Source organism: Opisthocomus hoazin, chromosome 3 (assembly GCF_030867145.1).
Source record: "Opisthocomus hoazin isolate bOpiHoa1 chromosome 3, bOpiHoa1.hap1, whole genome shotgun sequence".
Taxonomy (NCBI): domain Eukaryota; kingdom Metazoa; phylum Chordata; class Aves; order Opisthocomiformes; family Opisthocomidae; genus Opisthocomus; species Opisthocomus hoazin.
The window spans coordinates 72231891-72252878 of record NC_134416.1 but is presented as its reverse complement, the minus strand read 5'-3'; the positions used below and the strand labels follow the sequence as shown (position 1 = coordinate 72252878).

The 20988-nt window shown below is 41.6% G+C and overlaps 1 protein-coding gene across 1 annotated transcript in view; it reads left to right on the top strand.

The window, feature by feature from the left end:
• GALNT12 (polypeptide N-acetylgalactosaminyltransferase 12) overlaps positions 1–20988 on the top strand; it is a 49987-nt gene that overhangs the window by 10587 nt on the left and 18412 nt on the right. Inside the window, exons 2-7 of the mRNA XM_075416662.1 lie at positions 973–1142; positions 1883–2072; positions 4313–4498; positions 6809–6926; positions 14327–14503; positions 17129–17260. Of these exons, the coding sequence (XP_075272777.1) occupies positions 973–1142; positions 1883–2072; positions 4313–4498; positions 6809–6926; positions 14327–14503; positions 17129–17260 (973 nt within the window). The remainder of the gene's footprint in view (positions 1–972; positions 1143–1882; positions 2073–4312; positions 4499–6808; positions 6927–14326; positions 14504–17128; positions 17261–20988) is intronic.

The window sequence follows — 20988 nt, the reverse complement described above, 5'->3', positions numbered from 1 at the left end:
TACAGGTGCTGAAGTATGTCCTTCTGCTCTGTACAAGCCCTGGTGACTCCAGGCAGTAAGCTAGAGGCATAGAAAAGTTCGGTCATCTCTAAACCATTTCTGTTGTTTTTTAACAAAGCTGCTCATACAGAATGCACTAAGAAAAGGGGAGAAATGGTAACAAATACCATCTTTATTTTAAAATTCTTTCAGACCAGGGGGATCTTTAAGAATTTACACATTTGGCTCAGCTGTAAGTTTCTTGTCATCCTTATGTTCATTTAAGGAAGTTCATATATATATTTGTAGGAGATACATTCTGGAGCTTAATGCAAAGGTTTGCAAACTTCCTGGCTCTCCATAGAGCCAAAAACATGCAGTTCTGTGTCTGTCTGTGTTTTTTGTGGATTTCACTGTTATATCTTGGCAGTTCTGTGGTCTTCCCAAATTCTGCTTCAGTGTACATACGTCTCAGTTCTGTTGCTGTTTTTTTTTTTTCCTCTTATATATTGCTGTTCCTTCACAGTTACATTTTTAATGTCTAGCACTTGTTTTATTTTCCAAAGCAGAAGTTATCAGTAATTTATGGTACTGTTTTTACCACACTTATGTTTTGTATTTTTTTTTTCCCCGTTCTGTAACCTGAGGCATGTTTTGGCCATTTCTTGTTCCTCTGCTTGGGGTAATTTTGTAGAAAGACAGCTACTGCATATACACCACCCCAGAATACCTCCTATTATTTTTCTATTTAGACATTTAGGGGGGGTCTGCAGAATTTTAGTCATAAAGCTGCTGCGGAAATGGGACTTCTGGAAGACCAGCTTTCTGAAAGCGTTTGCATGACTTTTCTGTGTATATGCAGTTCTTTTAAGATCCTTTATATGTTCTTGCTTACGGTGGGTAAATAGCATACAAAATCTTTGTTCACGAATAGTTTTTTAAAATTAACAAATGCTTTTGTGCTTGTACTGAATGTCATCCCCTCCCTTACAGATGTAGAGAGAAGAAGTATGATTATTACAGCCTGCCGAAAACCTCTGTTGTGATAGCTTTTTATAACGAGGCTTGGTCAACACTCCTGCGAACCGTTCATAGTGTTCTGGAGACATCTCCAGACATACTTTTGGAAGAAATTATCCTTGTAGATGATTACAGTGACAAAGGTAGGAAGAATAATTCTAAATAATGTTGATTGTTGATGGGTTTTTTTGGTCAGCCAGTCCACAGGAGAAAAAGATACGCTGTTTGGGTAACATACCATAAAATTGTACAACATAGGCATCTAGTTGAAAAATAGTTTTTCTTGTAGCGTGCCAGTGAAAAATTTGACTTCTGGACCAAGTTTAGTTTAGAATGGGGAAGCACGTTTGCTATGTTTAACATGAGTGCTTGCATATATAGATAACCTACAGTCTGGTTGGAGCATTTCAAGTTTCTTAATTTGAGCAAGTTTCAGTTGCTCCGAGGTTGCCCTGGTATCTAGTATGGTGAGAGCTGCCTGATTACCTGTTTTCATTTGAATTATGAGAGACAAGCACACTTGTGGAATTTTCCACTGCACACGAACTGTGTTAAGAATAAACCTACACAGAAAAAGTTTTACATAACATTTGAGAAGCACTTAACAATTAGAAAGTGAATTACAGAGCCAAATATGAAGCATTCTATTTCTTGAAAGTAACTGTGACTTGTGTTCATCCAAATTCTGCCCTTTTTACTTGTCCCTTCTTAATTTGGACTGTATAGCAGAATCAGAGTTCAAAATGCCGATATCTTTCAGGCACTGCTAGAAGTAATACGCTGCTGAAAAAAGAGCTTTCTGTAACATGACATAAACCAATCATTCCAGAACTATATTCTTCCTTTCTTTTTTTTTTTTTTTTTTTGTTTTTGCTTGTTACAGAGCATTTAAAGGAGACTCTGGAAAACTACGTGGCTGGCTTACGCAAGGTGCGTCTCATCCGCGCAAATAAGCGAGAGGGGCTGGTTCGAGCCCGGCTGCTGGGGGCATCTGTGGCGAAAGGAGACGTCCTGACCTTCCTGGACTGCCACTGCGAGTGCCATGAGGGCTGGCTGGAGCCGCTGCTGGCGAGGTGAGGCTGGTTCCCTGTCCCGCTGCAGGAGGATGAGAGACAGCGTGGCACGCTTCTGCAGTGGAAAAAATGGCTCTTGGTAGGCGTCTGGTGAAGTTCGCCAAAGTCTGGCCCCCAAGGCACCGTGAACGTTTGGTTCATGGTGGGGGGGTAGCAAATGGAAATGCGAGAGGTCAGGAGGTGGGTTTTTGTTTTCTCCCGAGGACTGGGCTGCTCCTTTTTCTTCAGAGAAGGGAAAGTTTTGTTTTCAGGGAGAGGAATCCTCCCCCAGCTTTGAAACTGCCTTGGGAAAGGTGGCTCCTTCTGTCAGCTTGGGTGGTGGGTGAGAAGGTCTGGGAAAATGCGTGCCCTGGGACATCCCCGGTTGCAGGGCACCGTACACCTAAGCAGGCTGGAAGAGAAGTCAATAAACGCCGTCTTCCCAGTCCTGAGCTAATCCATCTCTCTCCAGCTGGAGAAAGATTTCCAGAAGCACACACTATCATGAGGCGTGCGAGTCTTCCTTATTCCTAGTGGAACTTGTGTTCTCAAACTCCCCATGTCCATTTGAAATTGTATCTGGAATAATATTTTAATTTTTTTTTTCTTAAAATTGTCATATTGAACTTGTTTCTAAATTTCATACCGAGTATATTCCAGATAACTGTGGGGTAACCATGAACAGTATAGGTAGTACAAAAAAGGAAAAGGGGTGAGAATTGAAAAATAAGCATGGTTCTAACGACTGTCTTCTGAAGAAACAGTACATAACTGTAAAGAAGATTCTGTAACTTCTTCACTTCTTTAGCAAACCACTAGATGGCAATCTTTAGGAAGGATTCGGATATTTTTAAGTGTAACGAATCACCTTCTGTAAAAAGTTAGCCCTGAATGTGCCTTGGAATTTTTGCGCTTCCTGCTGCAGATGCAGACGTACATCTCTAAGGGGATGTTTGCGCGGCATATCTCAACTCAAGTGTATGCAAGCAATACAACAGTGTTAGCAGGTTGCAGGGCAAACATAGTTGTATTTGTAAGCTGCCTGTGCATTGTACCATCGAGTTAATTCTTAACTTACAGAAAAGGTGACGGCTTTTCACTTATGTGGTGTCTTTCTTAACTGAAATCTTGTGCCAGATACCTAATTTTTACTTCTTTTCCTTTACAGGGACAACTAAGCGTTTTTACATTTTGCTGGAAAATTTTTTCCTCTGTGCATGTATCATTCCCATTGCTATGTACATAAGCTTTATGCAAGTGAGACAGGAGATAGCAATATTTGTATAAGCAAGAGGTGTCTAAGCCTTGTGTAGAGAAGCTTACTAAAGAGTGGTTTAGGAGAAAAGCCTTACCTGGAGCTTGTGTGCTTGAAATTGATCTCTCCTGGTACTGAGAGGCCTTTCCAGAAGCTGAAGTGAAGGCAAAGGATCCCATGGCCTTTTGTAAGGGCAAATGGTTTTGGAAGGGAATGCAGAAAACCCTGCATGGTACTAAGAAATGGGAGGAAGGAGTTTGTCTCCTTGCAGGAGTAGACCTGCAAGCAATGTTGTCAGCTCTGATGTATTCTTGGTATGATAAAGATCTTAACTATCTTTACATCGGCCTTGCTGACAGGTGTGTCATTCCACAGTACTATCTTGCTTCTCCTTTTTGTCTCCTGTGTTGTCAGGTTTTCTGAAGGCCTCCTTCGTGTATGTTTCACTGTTGGAGATCTAATTCCTGTGTTGCATGTTTGTTTTTTGATGGGTTTTTTTGTTTACGCTCATGGCTTCTTTTTGAGTTACTGTTGTAGTGCTCAGTATAACTTTTTGCAGATGATCACAGTTACAAGAACAACCATGAGCCAAGAGCCTAGCTACCTTATTCATCCTTGCAGAATGATAGTCATGCTGCTTTCTAAATATCTTGAATGCAGCTACCCGTACAAAACAAAATAGATGTTTTTGTTGAGAATGCTGTGCTGGATATGGCAGCCAAGCCAGATGCTGAATGTGTTATCTCAAGCCATCTGGCAGACCTCACTTCCACTGTCCAGGAAGACTGATGTTTGCCGGGTGCCTGCAGCTGACTCCATCCTGATGCATCCTCGGCAAGAAATTGGTGGTTATTCTTGTAGCTGTCCTTCCCTTGCATTGCAGCATGAGTTGAAAAGGAGCAAAACTTGGCATTTGGTAGTTGTAAGCATTCTCTGTTCTTGAGAGTTCTAGTTTTTGAGAGGTGTTTCTAATGGAAATCACTCTTTTCTTTTAAAATCGTGTTAGGATTGCGGAGGAAGAATCGGCTGTCGTCTGCCCTGTCATTGATGTTATTGACTGGAATACGTTTGAGTACTTGGGAAATGCTGGTGAGCCACAGATCGGCGGGTTTGACTGGAGACTGGTGTTCACTTGGCATAGTACCCCTGAAAGAGAACAAAAACGGAGGAAGTCCAAGACTGATGTGATAAGGTTAATTTTTATGCATCTTATGAAACTATGAAGTTACAAGTACTTTTGACTTAACTTGGGAATGCAAGGTGCTGAAAAATATTTGAGAAATGAATATGTTACTAAAAATTATGTATCTTTAGTTCTCCTTTTTTCCCAAAATAGTTCCTGCACACTATGCTTCTGAAAAAATACTGCACTAAAACCTGAAACACCTGCGTGATCTTCCATATGGAATCCTTACTGCACAAGCAGTCTCTGGACTCGGGCAGGCAAACTCCCACAGATTCTTACCAGCACATGGAAAGGTTGTAGCTGATTAACTAATACTAAAGGATGTCCTCTGTGCAAAGCAGAGAGATCCACGTTGTAAAAAATGTATCATGGTCAATGATGAGAAAGGGGAAAAAAAAAAATCGTCAACCCATAAGAAGGCAGAAGTAATTTTGAAGACTTCATCTGTGCCGTAGTGATGGTGGTGGTTCCTTGCTCTGTTTTCAAAGGTGAACCAGTTTGCCAGTTCTTCACTGGGCTGAAATGGTACAGCTCTACCCACCACAGTTTCTATGAAGGGCTAATTCACAGGAGCTCATGCAGATGTCTTCCTTGTGGGTTTTAGTTTTATTTTAAGACAAGTTGCCATCAGTCGGTATTATCTGTCACTCCATACTGTGTTTTTAGGAGAGATAAAGTAAGAGTACGAACAACGCATCTGGAAAATGGATACTGTACACAAAGTCCTGATAGCTGAGGGTCTGCTACAGTTGCTGTGTTTCAGTAGTGTATTGTAAGAAATGAAGCAGTTGTTTGGCATTTTTAACATCATGATTTTGTTAGTCTTTGGTTTTATGTCTAATCTGTTATCTTGCAGACTACAATAAATACAGAATTCTCTCAGAATTTTCTCAGTCTTTTCTAGGTTGCTTATCATGGTAATAATACCCAATACTTCATGAATATTAATGAACTTATCCTCAACTGAGAGAAGAGAACTTTTTTTTTAAAAAAAAAAAACAACACAGGAAAAGGGAGGTAGTAATTCAGTCATCCTCCTGGAAAAAAGTTTCAAAATAGAGTAAATGTGTTTGAAGCCTTTAGCTTAAATATGATGCTTTTCTTCTCCACGACATATCTTTGGCATGCCAAGGGGATAACAGTGAGGGATAAAGCTTCACAGTAGCGCAAGGACTGTGAGTTTGGCCAGTGTCTGGAGAAGGCAGCAGTGCTGAGAGTCATGTCATCGACAGCTGTGTTTGGAAAGAGACCTCTGGAGTGAGACAGAAGAGATTGGCTCGTTATGGAGTTTGGGTTTTGTTTTTGTTTTTTTTTTCCTTCTGTTTCACCTCACCTCTTTCCATTCTTTGAAGCAACATATGACAGTGTAAGACAGTGTTGCTTCAAAAACATGGCTGGTAAAATTAGTTTCGACAGATTAAGAGTACCTGATTACTGCACCTACCATTTGTTAAGATTTATCTCAACAGCAATTTAGTAAAATTCATAAAGTGTCAGCTGAATTTAGTTCCAACTGGCATTATATGCTTGGCACTGTAAAGAGGGTCATTTTCTAAGACTGTAAACAGTTAGGAACAATAATGAACAATAATGAGCAAATTAATTTTTATATATACGTGCACACAGTACCGTACTGAAAGTACATCCCCTGAGTGTGCTGTCTCTCTGGACCTTGTAGTCTTCAGTGAGGATCTGATCTTGGCCCCTGATTTTAATTCCAAATGTAGCAAACAACTAAAAAAAGTACAGATGGGCAGATCTTAGAAAGAAAAAGTCTTTTGGGGGGCTCGCTTTACTTAATTCTGCTCAGTTGATGTGTGAGATATTAATGCACTTGATATTAATGGGTTCAGAAATGTTGTTATTAATTACCAAAGCACAAACGTGTTTACTTGCTATTTGAGTAAAATATATAAGGATACTGCACTTAGAATTTCAGACCTGACTAAAAGAATTCTGCCACAAAAAAGCTTATGTTCTACTATGTGAAGGTAAGAGGCTAGTCACCTATGACCACTTACAGAGACACTGTAATTGCAGAAATTTGTATTAACACAATGTTTATCTTCTCTGATTTCATTGTTATTTTTATTTTAATACATTCTGGAGCTCGTTTCTGATACTTTTTTTTACTACAAATTTAAATTTAAATGGCTTGACAATATACTACTTAACCGATCAATGGTTGGCTGTTACTTTGTATCCAGAAAAGACTGAGAAAATGGAAAATAAAAAGATACTGTATTTTGATCTGTGGTTTGTTAATTTGTATTTTTCACTTCTTATTCAATTCAGAGCTACTATTCTTTTTTGTAGGTCTCCAACCATGGCAGGTGGATTGTTTTCTGTGAGCAAGAAGTATTTTGATTATCTTGGTTCATATGACACAGGAATGGAAGTCTGGGGAGGAGAAAACCTTGAATTCTCATTTAGGGTAAGTGGCTCAATTGAAACTTGATGCTTTTATTTCCTGATAACAAAACCAAGTTTCTTATTTCTTTCTTCATGCCCTTTTAGTTAATAAGATACCTGTAAGAGAATATTTTGGGAGATGTTTACATGAATCTCTTTTCCTTGTTCTGATGCTTCAGTATAATTATATTTTCCTTCAGAGTAGCCATTTTGAAATGGTCGGGTTGGATGGGACTTAGAGCAACCTGATCTAGTGAAAGGTGTTCCTGCCCATGGCAGGGGGTGGTGGCCTAGATGATCTTTAAAGGCCACTTCCAATCCAAACCATCCTATGATTCTAAATAGCATTTTAATGGTACAAAACCACTCTCTTGAGAAAGCAAGCATCACCAGGTCTCACGTGAGATGTCTGTCTGTTAACCAGAGAAGCATGGAGTCTTCATGGCTGTGGTTCCTGTCTCCTGCTGCCTGTGGTGCAGAAATTCTAGCAAAGAGGACAGAAAGAGCAAAGAAAATGATAAGGGAGGATAATAAGACCTGCAGTTGACATGGTTTCTGTCTGGCGAGGGATTTCTCAGCAGGGATCACTGTTTGATCTGAATTCATGATCACCTCTTTTCTCACACAGGGAAAAGTTTCTCTGGCATGTAAGTCCAACTACACAGCCTATTTGTCTTGGTCAGTAAATTCAGCAGGTCTCCGCCTGAAGCTCAAAGCATCTTACCCACCTCCATCAGGTCTGTGAGCTTCTGAAGCAGGAGTCCCCAGCTAGCTCCAGTTCTGGGGTAGACCATGTTGATGTATATGTTGCCATGATCCCCTCTTCCCACTGGAAGGGATTTCTTTTCTGTGGGATAATTGCATCATCGTGGGAGCAGAAGCTACGAAATAGCTATTGATGAAATTATTGTTATGCCTTCTTTTGAGAGGCTACTCAGGGAGCCACGAGTAGCAATAGATTGAGTTCATACTTGGGGCCCCCAAAAAATCATCATGCTCATCATCGGTTACAACCCAAGGTAGGTTAAGCTGGAAGGCAGCCTGGTGGTGGATGCCATTCCCAGCTCACTCTGGGAAGGGAAAATGTTTTTTCTTGCTTACTGAGGGGTTAGAAGAGGTGATGAAAATAACGGAGTCGGGCATTTTTGGGTATAGATGCTTGCTGACCTGGGGCTTGCTTTCTCAGCTATGACACTGTTGCAGCAGACAAATAAGCAGAGGCAGAAGACTGTAAGCGTAGTGGCAAGCTACGTCAGAGAGCGTGACACTATCTGCCACAAACGTGTAGCGTAACAGTAGGAAGCATGTTGGATATGTGCATCTCCTGAGCAAGTCTGGCTCTTGCAGGCCCTTGTTTATGTTTGCCAGTGCATGTGCAACCAGACGGAGCACCCGTGAGGCAGAGAGGATGCTGCTTTTGAAAGTAGTACTATATACTCTGCCTCTCAGCAGAAATTTGTACCTCTCCCAAAGCAGTGAGCTTGCAAACAGCCATAGTTGACAGAACTGGACACTACAGGATCTACTTCACGTTGTTTGAAATGTCTGCAGTCTTCTGTGACCCTGGCTGCCACAGATTTGGTGCTTTGGTGATTTTTTTGCACTGTCCCGGGGACTCCGGGTGGTCCTTCAGCAGCCACGCACCGGCCATGCACCGGGCTGAGAGCAGGGACATGGCTGTGGCGGGTGCAAGAGGACCTCAAGCGAGGAGGCAGAGTGAGAGCTGCGGTGTGAGGTGAAGGGCTGTCTTCTGGGGTGCCACCAATGGTTTTGCAGGACAGGCTGTGCAACGGCCAGCGAATGTGCCCAGGCGTGTTAATTTTACTAGTGCCAGCAGGATCTGGGTGTTTGGATCCAAATTGTGCACAACACATTTTCCTGTGTTTGATTTCGAGCCCCTGTACTCTGGTGCCTTCTGCAGTGAGGCTTTTCATGGAAGAGAGCAGAGCTCTCTGATGTTGCTTAACTTTGTTCTTCTGGCTGCCCGTGGTGCTGAAGAAGGTCAGGAGTGATAAATCAGTGTTAATTCTGTTGTCTCTGTGGTTTCTAGACCTGAAAATTAGGAGCAGGGATACTGAAAAATGCTGTAAATTAATTCATTGTTCTTCTCATCTCTGAAAACACCACCCTCTCCTGATGACCTGAAAGGACTTGTCCTCAAGCCTCCTCTTTCTCGTACTTCAGTTATTCTAAACAGAAAAAATCTCTGTGGTTTTGAGAGGTGCAACAAGGACAAAGCTTCGGCTAACAGTGTGATGACTAAGAGAGTTGGAGGCTGTGTGATGAATGCAGGATCGCGTCAATGTGCCTTGATTTCGCATTGCGTAATGCTGTTTGGGTGGATGAAATTTCACTTCGTGGGTGTAATGGGCATTGAAACTCCTCTTTCTGAGGGATGCAGAACATGCCCTTTCATCTTCCCCCTCCTGTACATGGAGCGAAGGGAACCTGGTTGCAGCTTTTTTCCCCTCTCTGCTCTTGGTCCTGCTAGTGGCACTGCAACGTCAGTTTGTTTCTGGGGACTGCCACTTGATACCCCTGCAGTCTGTCCTTCAGCCCACCATCATGGCGTGAGGGAAAACCATGCATGTGCAAAGAGACAAAGTTATTTACTGAAAAGTCCTTTCTTCTGTTGGGAATTTCGTTGCCTGTGAGCCTGGATGATATGTCTCCGATCGATTGGAGTCTTCTCTTTTCTGATCTTTTTGTATTGTTTCTTTCTGTTTGGATCTGGAACTCTGACTTGCGGCAGGAGCAGCTGGGGTGGATGGGCTCTCTCGTGCAGCTGAGGATGCCCCTCTGCCCTCCCGGCTCCCAGCAGGTTGTGCACCAGCACCAGGGGGGCTCAGCCACAAGCCAGCAGGCAAAACTGCAGCAGAGAGAGGGGCAGCAACAGAGTATTTTCCACAGTTTGTCTTTGTTCAGGAGGTAGCGTCCTTTTTTTTTGTTATTTTATTTTTTCCAGAGAGTCCTAAAATGTTAGAATGGAGGTGGTAGAACTTATAGAGCTTTTCTTCTTCAGCGTTCGTTGACCCAGGATTGGGTCAGTTGTCCAGAGACCCTGGTAGCGACGGGGATCCCAAGGCGAGGTCTGAACATTTACTGTGGCTTTTCATAATGCCACCACCTGTCTCTGAAAGGAGAAGAAAAAATATCGATAGTCTATGTGTATCAAGATGAAAGTGAAAGTAAAAAGGAGTGTCACCTTGTTTGCTCTTTGTGCTGAAGGAAAAAAATACACTTTTGTAATGAGAGCTGCAAGGCAGCCAGACCTAGTAAGGAAACACATTTTCATGCACGTGAGCATGCAAAAGATACATGAAATCTGATGTACTCCTCTGTTACAGAAGTTTGAAATAATAGTTTTAGGGGAGAATCTTCTCCAGAGTCACTTATTTAGCATTTAGTAATCAACTTTGGTTTCTCCACTGAAATCATTGCTTTATTCTATGGCTGTTAATGTGTACCTGATTCTATATAGAAGTTGAAATGTTTTTCATTAAAATAAAAATATGTAAACCTTTTGAGGAATTGTTTAGCTGAAATATATTTAATTTTTGTTTGTAATTGGAAGACAAGAGAAGTTTTGAAATGTTTTAATGAAAGAAGCATAGTTTAATGAGCATTGCTTAGCAACCCACAGTTATTTTCATAGTGAAATTCAGAATTTTAGTTATTGAAAAATCAGCTGTGGTGGATTTCTCTTTTTGGCAGCAATTTGACAGAGATATGGCCAGTCTGTTTTACTACATTTAAATCAGACTTTATTATGGAAGAGTAGAAGAATGTGCTTGCTTCTTATCTGTATGTTTTTACTTCAGTAGTCTTTATACCTTGTTTAAAACCAGACTGATCAAAACAGTAATTATCAATTAAAAAATGCTTATATGGAATATAAAAAATGTGGAAATTGTTAAACTTTAATAAATTTAATGGCGCTTAATATTTACTGACAAATCTGGTGTGATAAATTTCAAGTTCAAAAAAATAATCTTGGCTATAGAAATAATAATGTAAGAAAGCTGTTGTTTTGAAACAAATCTCAAAAAGGGAGAGCTTAAAGTGCTTTCACTGGTTTCTTAGCAGCTTTCGAAATGGCTGTAGTGTAACTTACATATGAAAATATGCAAATTCTTTAAAAGATCAGTACAGAATTCTAGATTTCTTGTGTAATTCCTTTAATCATCTTTCTGTGCCCATGACAAATATACTGCTTCCCCAAAAAGCAACAAAAAAAGAAGAAAGAAACCTCTCATGAAAAGCAAGAAATTAAAATTTTAAATCCTGGAAGTAAAGATTATCCAGTGCTCCCTATAGTTGAATTATGAATTACCTATACCTTTAAGGAAACCGTTTGTTTTAAAAGTAAACATGTATTGGAGTACTAAAGATTTTGTTATCAAGCACAGTATTGTGTCACGTCTGAAAGTCTGACGTCATTATCCAAAACCAAATCAAGAGAGACAACGTTCATTGATTTCTAAATTAAGAAATATGGCAGAAATCATAAGTAACAAAAAAAAAAATAGCAATCTGAAGACAACGTCCATTTTGTGTGTGCTGAAAGCCTTCATCTGTAGTGACTTTCTAGATCCCTAAAAGTCCCAGGGAGAGAGATGGGAAAGGTCCCATTGCTGATCTGTTGTCATTGATAGAATCATAGAAAGTTTTGGGTTGGAAGGGACCCCTAGAGGTCATCTAGTCCAACCCCCCTGCAGCGAGCAGGGACACCACTAACTAGATCAGGTTGCTCAGAGCCCTGTCCAACCTGGTCTTGAATGTTTCCAGGGATGGGGCCTCCACTACCTCTCTGGGCAACCCGTTCCAGTGTTTCACCACCCTCATTGTAAAGAATTTCTTCCTTATATCTAGCTTAAACCTACCCTGTTTTAGTTTAAAACCATTACCCCTCGTCCTGTGACTGTTGTCTCTACTAAAAAGATTGTCCCCATCTTTCCTATAGGCTCCCTTTAAGTACTGAAAGGCTGCAATCAGGTCTCCCCGCAGCCTTCTCTTCTCCAGGCTGAACAAGCCCAACTCTCTCAGCCTGTCCTCATAGGAGAGGTGCTCCAGCCCTCAGATCATTTTTGTAGCCCTCCTTTGGACCCACTCCAACAGCTCCATGTCCTTCTTGTGCTGAGAGCTCCAGAGCTGAACGCGGTACTCCAGGTGAGGTCTCACCAGAGCAGAGCAGAGGGGCAGAATCACCTCTCTCAATCTGCTGGCCACGCTTCTCTTGATGCAGCCCAGGACACGGTTGGCCCTGTGGGCTGCCAGCGCACATTGCCAGCTCATGTCCAGCCTTTCGTCTATCAGTACCCCCAAGTCCCTCTCAGCAGAGCTGCTCTCGATCCTTTCATCCCCCAGCCTGTATTGATAGCAGGGATTACCCCGACCCAGGTGTAGGACCTTGCACTTGGCTGTGTTGAACCTCATGAGTTTCACACAGGCCCACCTCTCCAGCTTGTCCAGGTCCCTCTGGATGGCATCCCATCCTTCTGGTGTCTCGACCGTACCACTCAGCTTGGTGTCATCTGCAAACTTGCTGAGGGTACACTCGATGTCGCTGTCCATGTCATTGATGAATATATTGAACAGCACCGGTCCCAGTATGGACCCCTGAGGGACTCCACTCGTCACTGGCCTCCATCTGGACATTGAGCCATTGACCACTACCCTTTGGCTGCGACCATCCAACCAATTCCTTATCCACCAAACGGTCCACCCATCAAATCCATGGCTCTCCAATTTAGAGAGAAGGATGTTGTGGGGGACCGTGTCAAAGGCTTTACAAAAATCCAGACAGATGACATCCATAGGTTTTCCCTTGTCCACCCTTGTTGTTACACCATCATAGAAAGCCACTAGGTTGGTGAGGCAGGACTTGCCCTTGGTGAAGCCATGCTGGCTGTCTCGAATCACCTCCCTGGCCTCCATGTGCCTTAGCATATCTTCTAGGAGGATCTGTTCCATGATCTTCCCAGGCACAGAGGTGTTATTGTTATTAATTATTACCTCATAGCTTTCACTCCTGCTGTGTTTATTTGAATAACATGTAATTAAAATGTATATGCTGTACAAGAAGTTTGTCAGGGAGTAAACCTCTCTACCCCTTAAACATATCTCAGCTTATTTCCCTTGTGCTCCCTTTACAAAGGGAAGAGGAGCTGCCACCTATGCATGGTTGAATACAGGAGGAGAATTAACTCACTGGGGTGCCACTTCTCAAAAAAACTTCTCCAGAAAGCCTGTCAGAGCCATTGGTGGTAGGCTCCAGTTTGTTCAAGTGCAGCAACGTGTCCTACTCCCATCTGACTAAATTTCCGAAACCTTGTTTCAGGCACCCTTCAGAAGCAGGGTGTCTGCCACGCTGTGGTCACGCACAATATTAACGAGGAAGTACTTAACCATGCTTTCCTTTCATTGTGTCAAGCTTGAGGTTGAAACGGACGATGGGGAAGTGGCTGTGTGGATGAACTGCCAAAAGTCTGTGGTTTTCAAAGGGGAAGAGTATATTTAGAAACCTTTGCAGAGTGCTGAGGCTAGGGTATCTGCGTGGTGGTCATTTATGGACTGATCTCCGGGGCCGTACGTTTCCTGACTTGGGGAGCCAGAGGCAGGATGATGAGGACAAGGGTGGAGTGAGTTCTGCCAATTCCACGTTCAGGTTCAAGTACGGCGAGTAAGAATATTTGCTTTAGATAGTGGAACTTACACTAATGTTGGTTGGATCACAAGTTACTTATAGATTTACTTTGCTTTTTCTCTTCATGTGTGGGGTCTGGGGTTCCTTTCTCAGCTTTCCAATGAAAAAGGTTAGTTATGTTTTTGTGACCAGGTACCCATGTCTCTCTTCTGAAATGGTGAATGTAGAAGTGGGAACACGACTTACCATTCTCCAGCGATATGACAAGCTTAACTGTTTTGTCAGGTCAGCTTTCCAGTAGAATATGGGCAAAGATTTCTGGTAAGAGATCAGTTGCTGGTCATCGGTTTCTTTCTGAAATGGCTTTTTGCGTGGTTAATTTGGTCAAGAAACATGCCTCTTTTTTCTTTTCTCCTTTTTTTTTTTTTAAATAATTTTGGTATAACTTGATTTGAATAGACCTGCAGAAATAATGTGGGCCATTTCTTATCATGCCTTCAGAGAAAGTGAAGCTAAGAAAGGTATAACTGCACACCAGATAAAACCAGAGATGGGGTTACCTCCTTGTTACTCCCAATGATTTGCTCTGAGATCATAAGGATGTCATTTTAATCCATCTTATTCATCAAATGAGACACAAAATTATTGTATGTGTTGCTTAGAGTATGCTCTGATACTCTTGAGAAGGTATTATCCTTACAAAGGCTTATTGTTACTGTATCCTTGTGCTTGCAAAGAGTCAAATTAATGATGCACGATGTCAATTCTTTCTTCAGATATGGCAGTGTGGAGGAAGTCTCGAGATCCACCCGTGCTCACATGTAGGTCACGTTTTCCCCAAACAAGCTCCATACTCACGGTCCAAAGCTTTGGCAAACAGTGTGCGTGCAGCTGAAGTGTGGATGGATGAATATAAAGAGCTTTATTACCACCGAAACCCACATGCTCGCCTGGTGAGTTCAAGTCCATTGTTCTTGGAATTTCAATAGAACTTGTTTTCAATAAAATAACTATTGATTTAACTAATATTTAACGTGAAGTGATTTCTGTGTTTATTTCTTTTTCTTCTGAAACTTTTTCCGAAACACAGAATAGGTGTGTATATAGTTAATTTTTAATTCCTTTGTAAATAATTAGAAATTCTTTAAGACTAGAAGGTAGCCACGTTTGTGACAATATTAAATGAACGAATGAATAAATGAAAGAATAAAGTTAAGCCAGCTGACCTGAGTAACGAGGAGCTGTTTAGCCTAAAATGTGCACATCTGTGAAACAGCTGATACAGGATTCTATCAAGAAAAAATTACAGAAGAGACACACAATTAACGAATGCTGGTCAACAAGGTTCAATGGATGGTATATCTTTAAGTGAACAGCTTGGTAATAATCTTTAGCAAAATTACCTGTCTTGTGATAATTGTAAAACTTTGGACTGATGTAAGACAAAATGGATTTTTTCTGTTAGGTTTACTTCTGTCCAATGCTTGATTTAAAAACAAAACAAAACAAAACAAAATCAGTATTGCAAAGATTAATTAAAATCAGTCCTAGGAACTCAGATAAAAATGTTTCTAATAAAATGCTGGAAGTATCAGTTCTGTTTGTTTTTTTTAAAGTTAGTATTTTTATTTTCTGTGAGGAAGAACACACAAGATCATTTGTTTGCAAAAATTTTCAGGAGATAAATACTGTGAAAATTGAGTAGGTTAGAACAGTACAGCGGTGTGCAATTTCGTAGCCTGCATATATTTATCGTGAGGGGCCCGTAGGCTGGAAGACAACACTGAAATTTCCTCACAATGTCTAGAAATGACTTATATAAACCTCTGGCACAAAGTCCAAAGCTCAGGCCTAGAGGAAATCACTCTCTGCGGCTGTGTGTTTCTGGAGGTGCTTGATGTCCGCAGGCACTTACCCTTGCGCGGAAGGTTTTCCAAGTGCCAGCGTTCTGGTTTTGTGCATGGGGAGAGCTGCCCTGTGGTGGGCTGTTGGCTCTGACAACGCCGAACCCAGGCTCAGGGACCAGGCAGGGAGACAGGGAGATCCCCACGCGCTTGAGTGGCCTACCCCAGTAGACATGCCGGAGGAAAAAATGCTCTTGAAACCATTACGCTTTTAAAAGATATGCAGGAGGACACTGGGGAAGCTGAATTTGGTTAGCTTCTATCTTGTGTTCGTTCCTCTGGATTAAACTGGGTAATTAGCTTGTTATAGTCCATGCATTTGTAATAATTGTTTTATCTTAATATCATAAAAGCCATTTAGGTTTTCTTACTAGAGTCTGACTTTGAGAAAAATATGGGTTTTGTGTATCCGAAGACGGGAGCTCATGGGCAGCGCCGGGCTGATTCTGCTTGTCACGGGCAAGGAGAAAACAGCAATCAATGCTGACAGTTTTTCTTGTGAAGTTCTGGGGAGCTGATGTCAGTGATAACAGAACTTTAGCTTTAAGGGCTATTTGTGTGTTAGCATTGGAAGTTTTTGCATATTGGCTTATGGTATCACAGTGGATGTAAACTGAGACTCGAGTGGGTTTTTTGCGTGTAGCAAAGCTGCCGCCAAGGCACTCTGGTTTTCGTAATACTCTGTGCACTGCTTGTTGCAGCGGTTGAGTTCAGTCCCTTCTACTTCATCTAACCCATATATTCAGTTCTGTAGCATAATGGAAAAATGATTGATGTGATGGCTGCAGAATTTGGTTCCATAAAGTTTCCCTTCAAGATTAATGTTCAGACCTCAGAGCTAATATGTCATGCTGTTTGTTTATTCAAGCAGGCATCGCTGCCACTATTTAACATCTGCTTTGTGTTTTCAGTGGTATTTCCACAGCTTTGAGAAATGCAAATATATTTGTGGTTTGATGAATGAGTATGTCAAGTGACCTGTAAAAATCTGGGGGCTGCAAACAGTAGCTCATGCCTGACTGTCTCATGTCCCTAGTCAATATAAAGATATATTTTTTGAAGACAGACCTGAAAAGAGGTGGACTCCACTCCAATCTATAGACAGGGATAAGTCTGCAATGAAAGGTTTTCTGTGGAGGTTTAAGGTTTCATACTGCCCACACCCTGAAACTATGAAGGTCAAAGGAAACATTAGCAGATTTTACAAATTTCATCAGTTAAGTGTAAAACTGTCTGTACAGGTAATTTGGAAATGGATGGTGGAAAGATTTAAAATTCTCAAGATTCATTCACTGCTTTAGAGATTTTCAATTATCCAGCTAAAGGAATTTTTATTTTCCAGTATGCCTTCTCAGTTCCCAGCAATCTGTATGCAAGGACTTCCTTACTTGCAGATTTGGGGAGTTTTCTCAGATGAACTGTCTTCTAGAATATTTTAAAGTTTTACGTACACCATTTCGGTTCTCTCTTGTCAACATTTAATAAATGTAAGGATAATGAAATCACATCCAGCACCCAAACATGGGGATCTTTTCCTGGCTAAAAGTCCTACTCATTGCTTAAGCATACGGTTCCTAATAACATATACAGATAATTTAAAAGAGAGCATCTGTTCTGGTTGGGGTTTTTTTAATCTTTTTTTTTTTCTTTTCTATCTTTTTTTTTTCCTTTCAGGAACCATATGGAGATGTGACAGAAAGGAGACTCCTTCGAGAGAAGCTGAAATGTAAGGACTTCAAATGGTTCTTGGAGAATGTGTACCCAGAGCTTCACGTGCCTGAGGACAGACCGGGCTTCTTTGGAATGGTACGTGGCTGTGCAGAAGGGGCCTCCTCGCGGTTCTCTGATTTCTCTTCTTCTAACTCAGTATGAAGGGATTTTTATGCTGACAACAGTTTAGGATTTTGGTAGAATTCACTTAGAATTGATAGGCTTTAAAAATGTGGTTTCTATCAGAATGTTTATTCTAGAGAATGCTGTTTATAAAGGAGTTCTGTGAAAGGGTAGGAGAACAGGTAATGTTGCCATGAACTACACCTTCCAAGTGACGTCTTGGAAGTGTTAAAGGCAGCAAAGAATGACTTTTTAATTTGTTAAAATGTTGCATAGCAAAAAAAGAGACCACCAAAATGTTCTGGGTTTTAGCTGTCGACTTAAAAATAGAGTGTGCTTTGAAACATGTGTTTGCACACTCTCTGATGAAAACTATGATGCTGTGATGATGGGAAAGGGAGCTGGTGCTATGTGCTCCTGGAACACACAGGTTCTGCATGTCAAAACCAACATTTTAATTTTTAATCTGGAGGTCACTTTAGACCAGCACAGCTTCACAAGAAATTTCCATTGGTTCAATATCAGAATCCTTTTCTCCTTTTTTAAGAGTCGTCAACTTTCTATGCTGTTTGCATCTTACAAATAAATATAAACTATAGCTCCATGTATATCACATTACTGTAATCTCATTTAGAGGGGATTAAGACTGAGATGACGCAGCAAATACCTGCTTCCTCAGAAAAATCAGCACATATCTGCTGTGTGTTGTGTTAGGAAGACAAGACTACACCTTTCTGCCAGGCAAAGATGTATTAAATACCTCCCTGATGGCCAGTGCCACACTGGCTTGGCAGTACTTTTGCTGGTAACTCGATCACTCTGCAGATCTGGCTACGCTGCATTCCCCACGCTGCCGCAGGTTGCATCCAGCCCGCATCACAACAGCCTCATCTCGCCGCCATCTGCGCTTCAGTTACTCCATCTCTGCCGGATCACCTTCGGCGTGGGGAAAAAACTGGTCGTCATGGGCGTGCAAAACGTGCAGGAACCAAGTCTCCTCGCAGTCTCCCCTAGGAGCTTTATTACCAATTGAACAAATAAGATCCTAATGTGGAAACACCTCAACTTCCCACGGGGAGCTGTTTCCCACGGGGAGCTGCCTTTCCCAAAAGGGAGCGTGTCAGTTGGCAGCAAAGCCCTTGGGAGCCCCGGAGAGGGTAGAGGGAGGCCACCCTCCTGCAGTTGTCTGGCATGAAAGGTAATATCCACCATTATCCCACATCTTGAACAGACCGTGGCACGACATCGGTTCATTTTTTGTTGTTTTGTGCTGGATCACCAACTCACAAGGTCAGAGACAGTCGAAGCAATAAGATATTATAAGACTTACCTTCCAGGAGCGTTTCAGTAACATCATCCTCTCCTCCACCTCCATCCTTCACCCTTCAAAAGAAAGCCTAGACTGGTGGCGATGACAGCGCTTCAACCTCCTGGGGAGGGGAAGGGATTTGTGCAGTTTCTTTCATGATTTAACCACACGTGTCATCCTCAAGAAAGGTGTTGACAATATCTAGAAATAATAAGTTCAGAGCTGCTTGAGGTATCTACGGTGTAATTTAGGTGTGCTCTATATATCTCTCTAAAAACAATTCTTAAATGCTGTCGTCTAGTTGTGAGCATAATAAGAATACACCATTTTTTTGGCAGGAAGAATTGGAACTGTGGTTAAAGTACAGTTATACCCTAAGAAAGTGACAGTGCAAAAATGACACCAACTGATTTGTGGATATTGAGTCACATCTGCTAACTTCAATGAATCTTTGATCATGTTTGTTACTCCTGCCTTAGTCGCATAGTGCTTCTCTGGTTCACAAAAATACTGTGTTGAAAAGTGTCGGCTTTGTTAACAGCTCGGCTTAGTGTGAGGTTGTTTAATTGTTCAAAGAGACTGCAAAGGGCTATGGGGATTTGTCCCTCCCTTGAAAATCTTCGCACTGGAAAAGCTTTCTAGGATTACCCGTAGGTCAGCCATATGTTATTGAAATAAATGCAAGAATTACTAAGTAGCACTCAGTGCCATGCACTGACAATTAGACACTTGTGCTAATATTTTTCTCCTGATAAACAGATAAATTTTTACTGTCTGTACTGAGCTTGGTTATCTAAGAGGTTAGCTGCCTAAAACTTTATTTAAATATACAGAATTCTGAATATTTTTGCCTAAGCTATTTTTGCCTTCTTATAAACTGCTTGAGGCCTAGAAATGAGGGAAATATATCTCATTACTAGTAAAATTAGTGCACTTTATACCAAAATCATACAGCATCAATAAATCTGGAATGCCACAATGCTGAATTTCATTCAGTACTCTGAAGAAAATCATACTTTGAGAAAGGTTACTATCAATATTATGAGTGTTCTCATTCATAAAATGTTTTTAACTAAAGTCATATTTTTCCATGGAATTTCCACTAGTGGAACAGTGGAGTAAAGTTCAAAACATAAAATTTCAAACATTAAGGCTACAGAGGCCGTTATGAGATGAAATTTTGGAAAATACTGAATTTGGTGTATGAGAGGGCAGCATTAGATAGAAAGATAATTGCATGGACAGCTTAAAAATTAAATTGCCACAGCTTTAAGGGCGATTCCATTTTTTGTATGGCATCTTTGCAGGAGCACATCGTAAGTCCTTATGCAATATATTAATAAAAGAGCAAAGAAAATTTGGAGAGGTTAATCCAACTTCCCATCTGAGCTCCCAGAATTGTTTTGTGCTGTGGTGTATTTCAAGCAAGATGAACTAGAAGCTCCTAGAGCGCTGAATGAGAGCGCACTAAATTCCTTCTCAGGGCACCTCAGCTGCCAGGACAGGGACATAGGCATGGTCTATATATAGATACAAGGAAGAAATGTTTTTACGAGGAGGATGGTAAGGCACTGAAATAGGTTTGAGGGGGCTTTGAGCAGCCTGATCTAATGGAAGATGTCCCTGCCCATGGCAGGGGGATTGGACTAGATGATCTTTAAAGGTCCCTTCCAGCCCAAACCATTCTGTGATTGTATGATCCTGTCTCTGCTTGGCTCAAGCAGCTGCCATTTTTAAGCCACGCAGCGCCTTGGGCAGCTGTACAAGCAGTGTGTTTCTGGTCCCTGATCTCCATGCAGCTTTGGAACTTTGTGTGGGACATGAACTAAACTTTTTGACTTTGAATTTTTTTTTCTTTCTTTTTATTTTTCTGTTGGGAGTGAAGCTGGTAGGCACTTGGTGGGTTAAAATAATAAGATGTCAGTGTTCCTGGAAAGGCTGATAATCCCTTTTAGGTTCTTGTATAGAGCACTGATGCTGTCTTTTTCTGGCATAGCATCTGTTTTGGCCACCCTTGAATATGCGCCTACCAGCGTGCTGTACTTGTGCTTCAGCAGGTGTGAAATCTTCGAAAGACCTGAACCCCAGGTCTGTGCGCTGCGCAGATTGCCCACCTAGATAGCCCAGACCGGGCCTGCTTACAGGTCTTAGCTGCCCTGGGGAGGGGTGGTGTGGGCACCCCTAGGGACTTTGAGCCATCTTGTGTTTAATATTAGTACTGTGGCATTGTGGCATTGCACAGCTGGGTGAATGCAGGGTAACTGGGCGGTAGTGCTGTGATCTCCTTGTGTTCCTTGTGGCTGCAAAGCGAGAGAATCGTCAGGGTTCCTCTCGCCTCTGAGCTGTGCTGGGTGTAGCTGGTGGTCAGGGTGTGTGTCTCAGGATAAAGGTC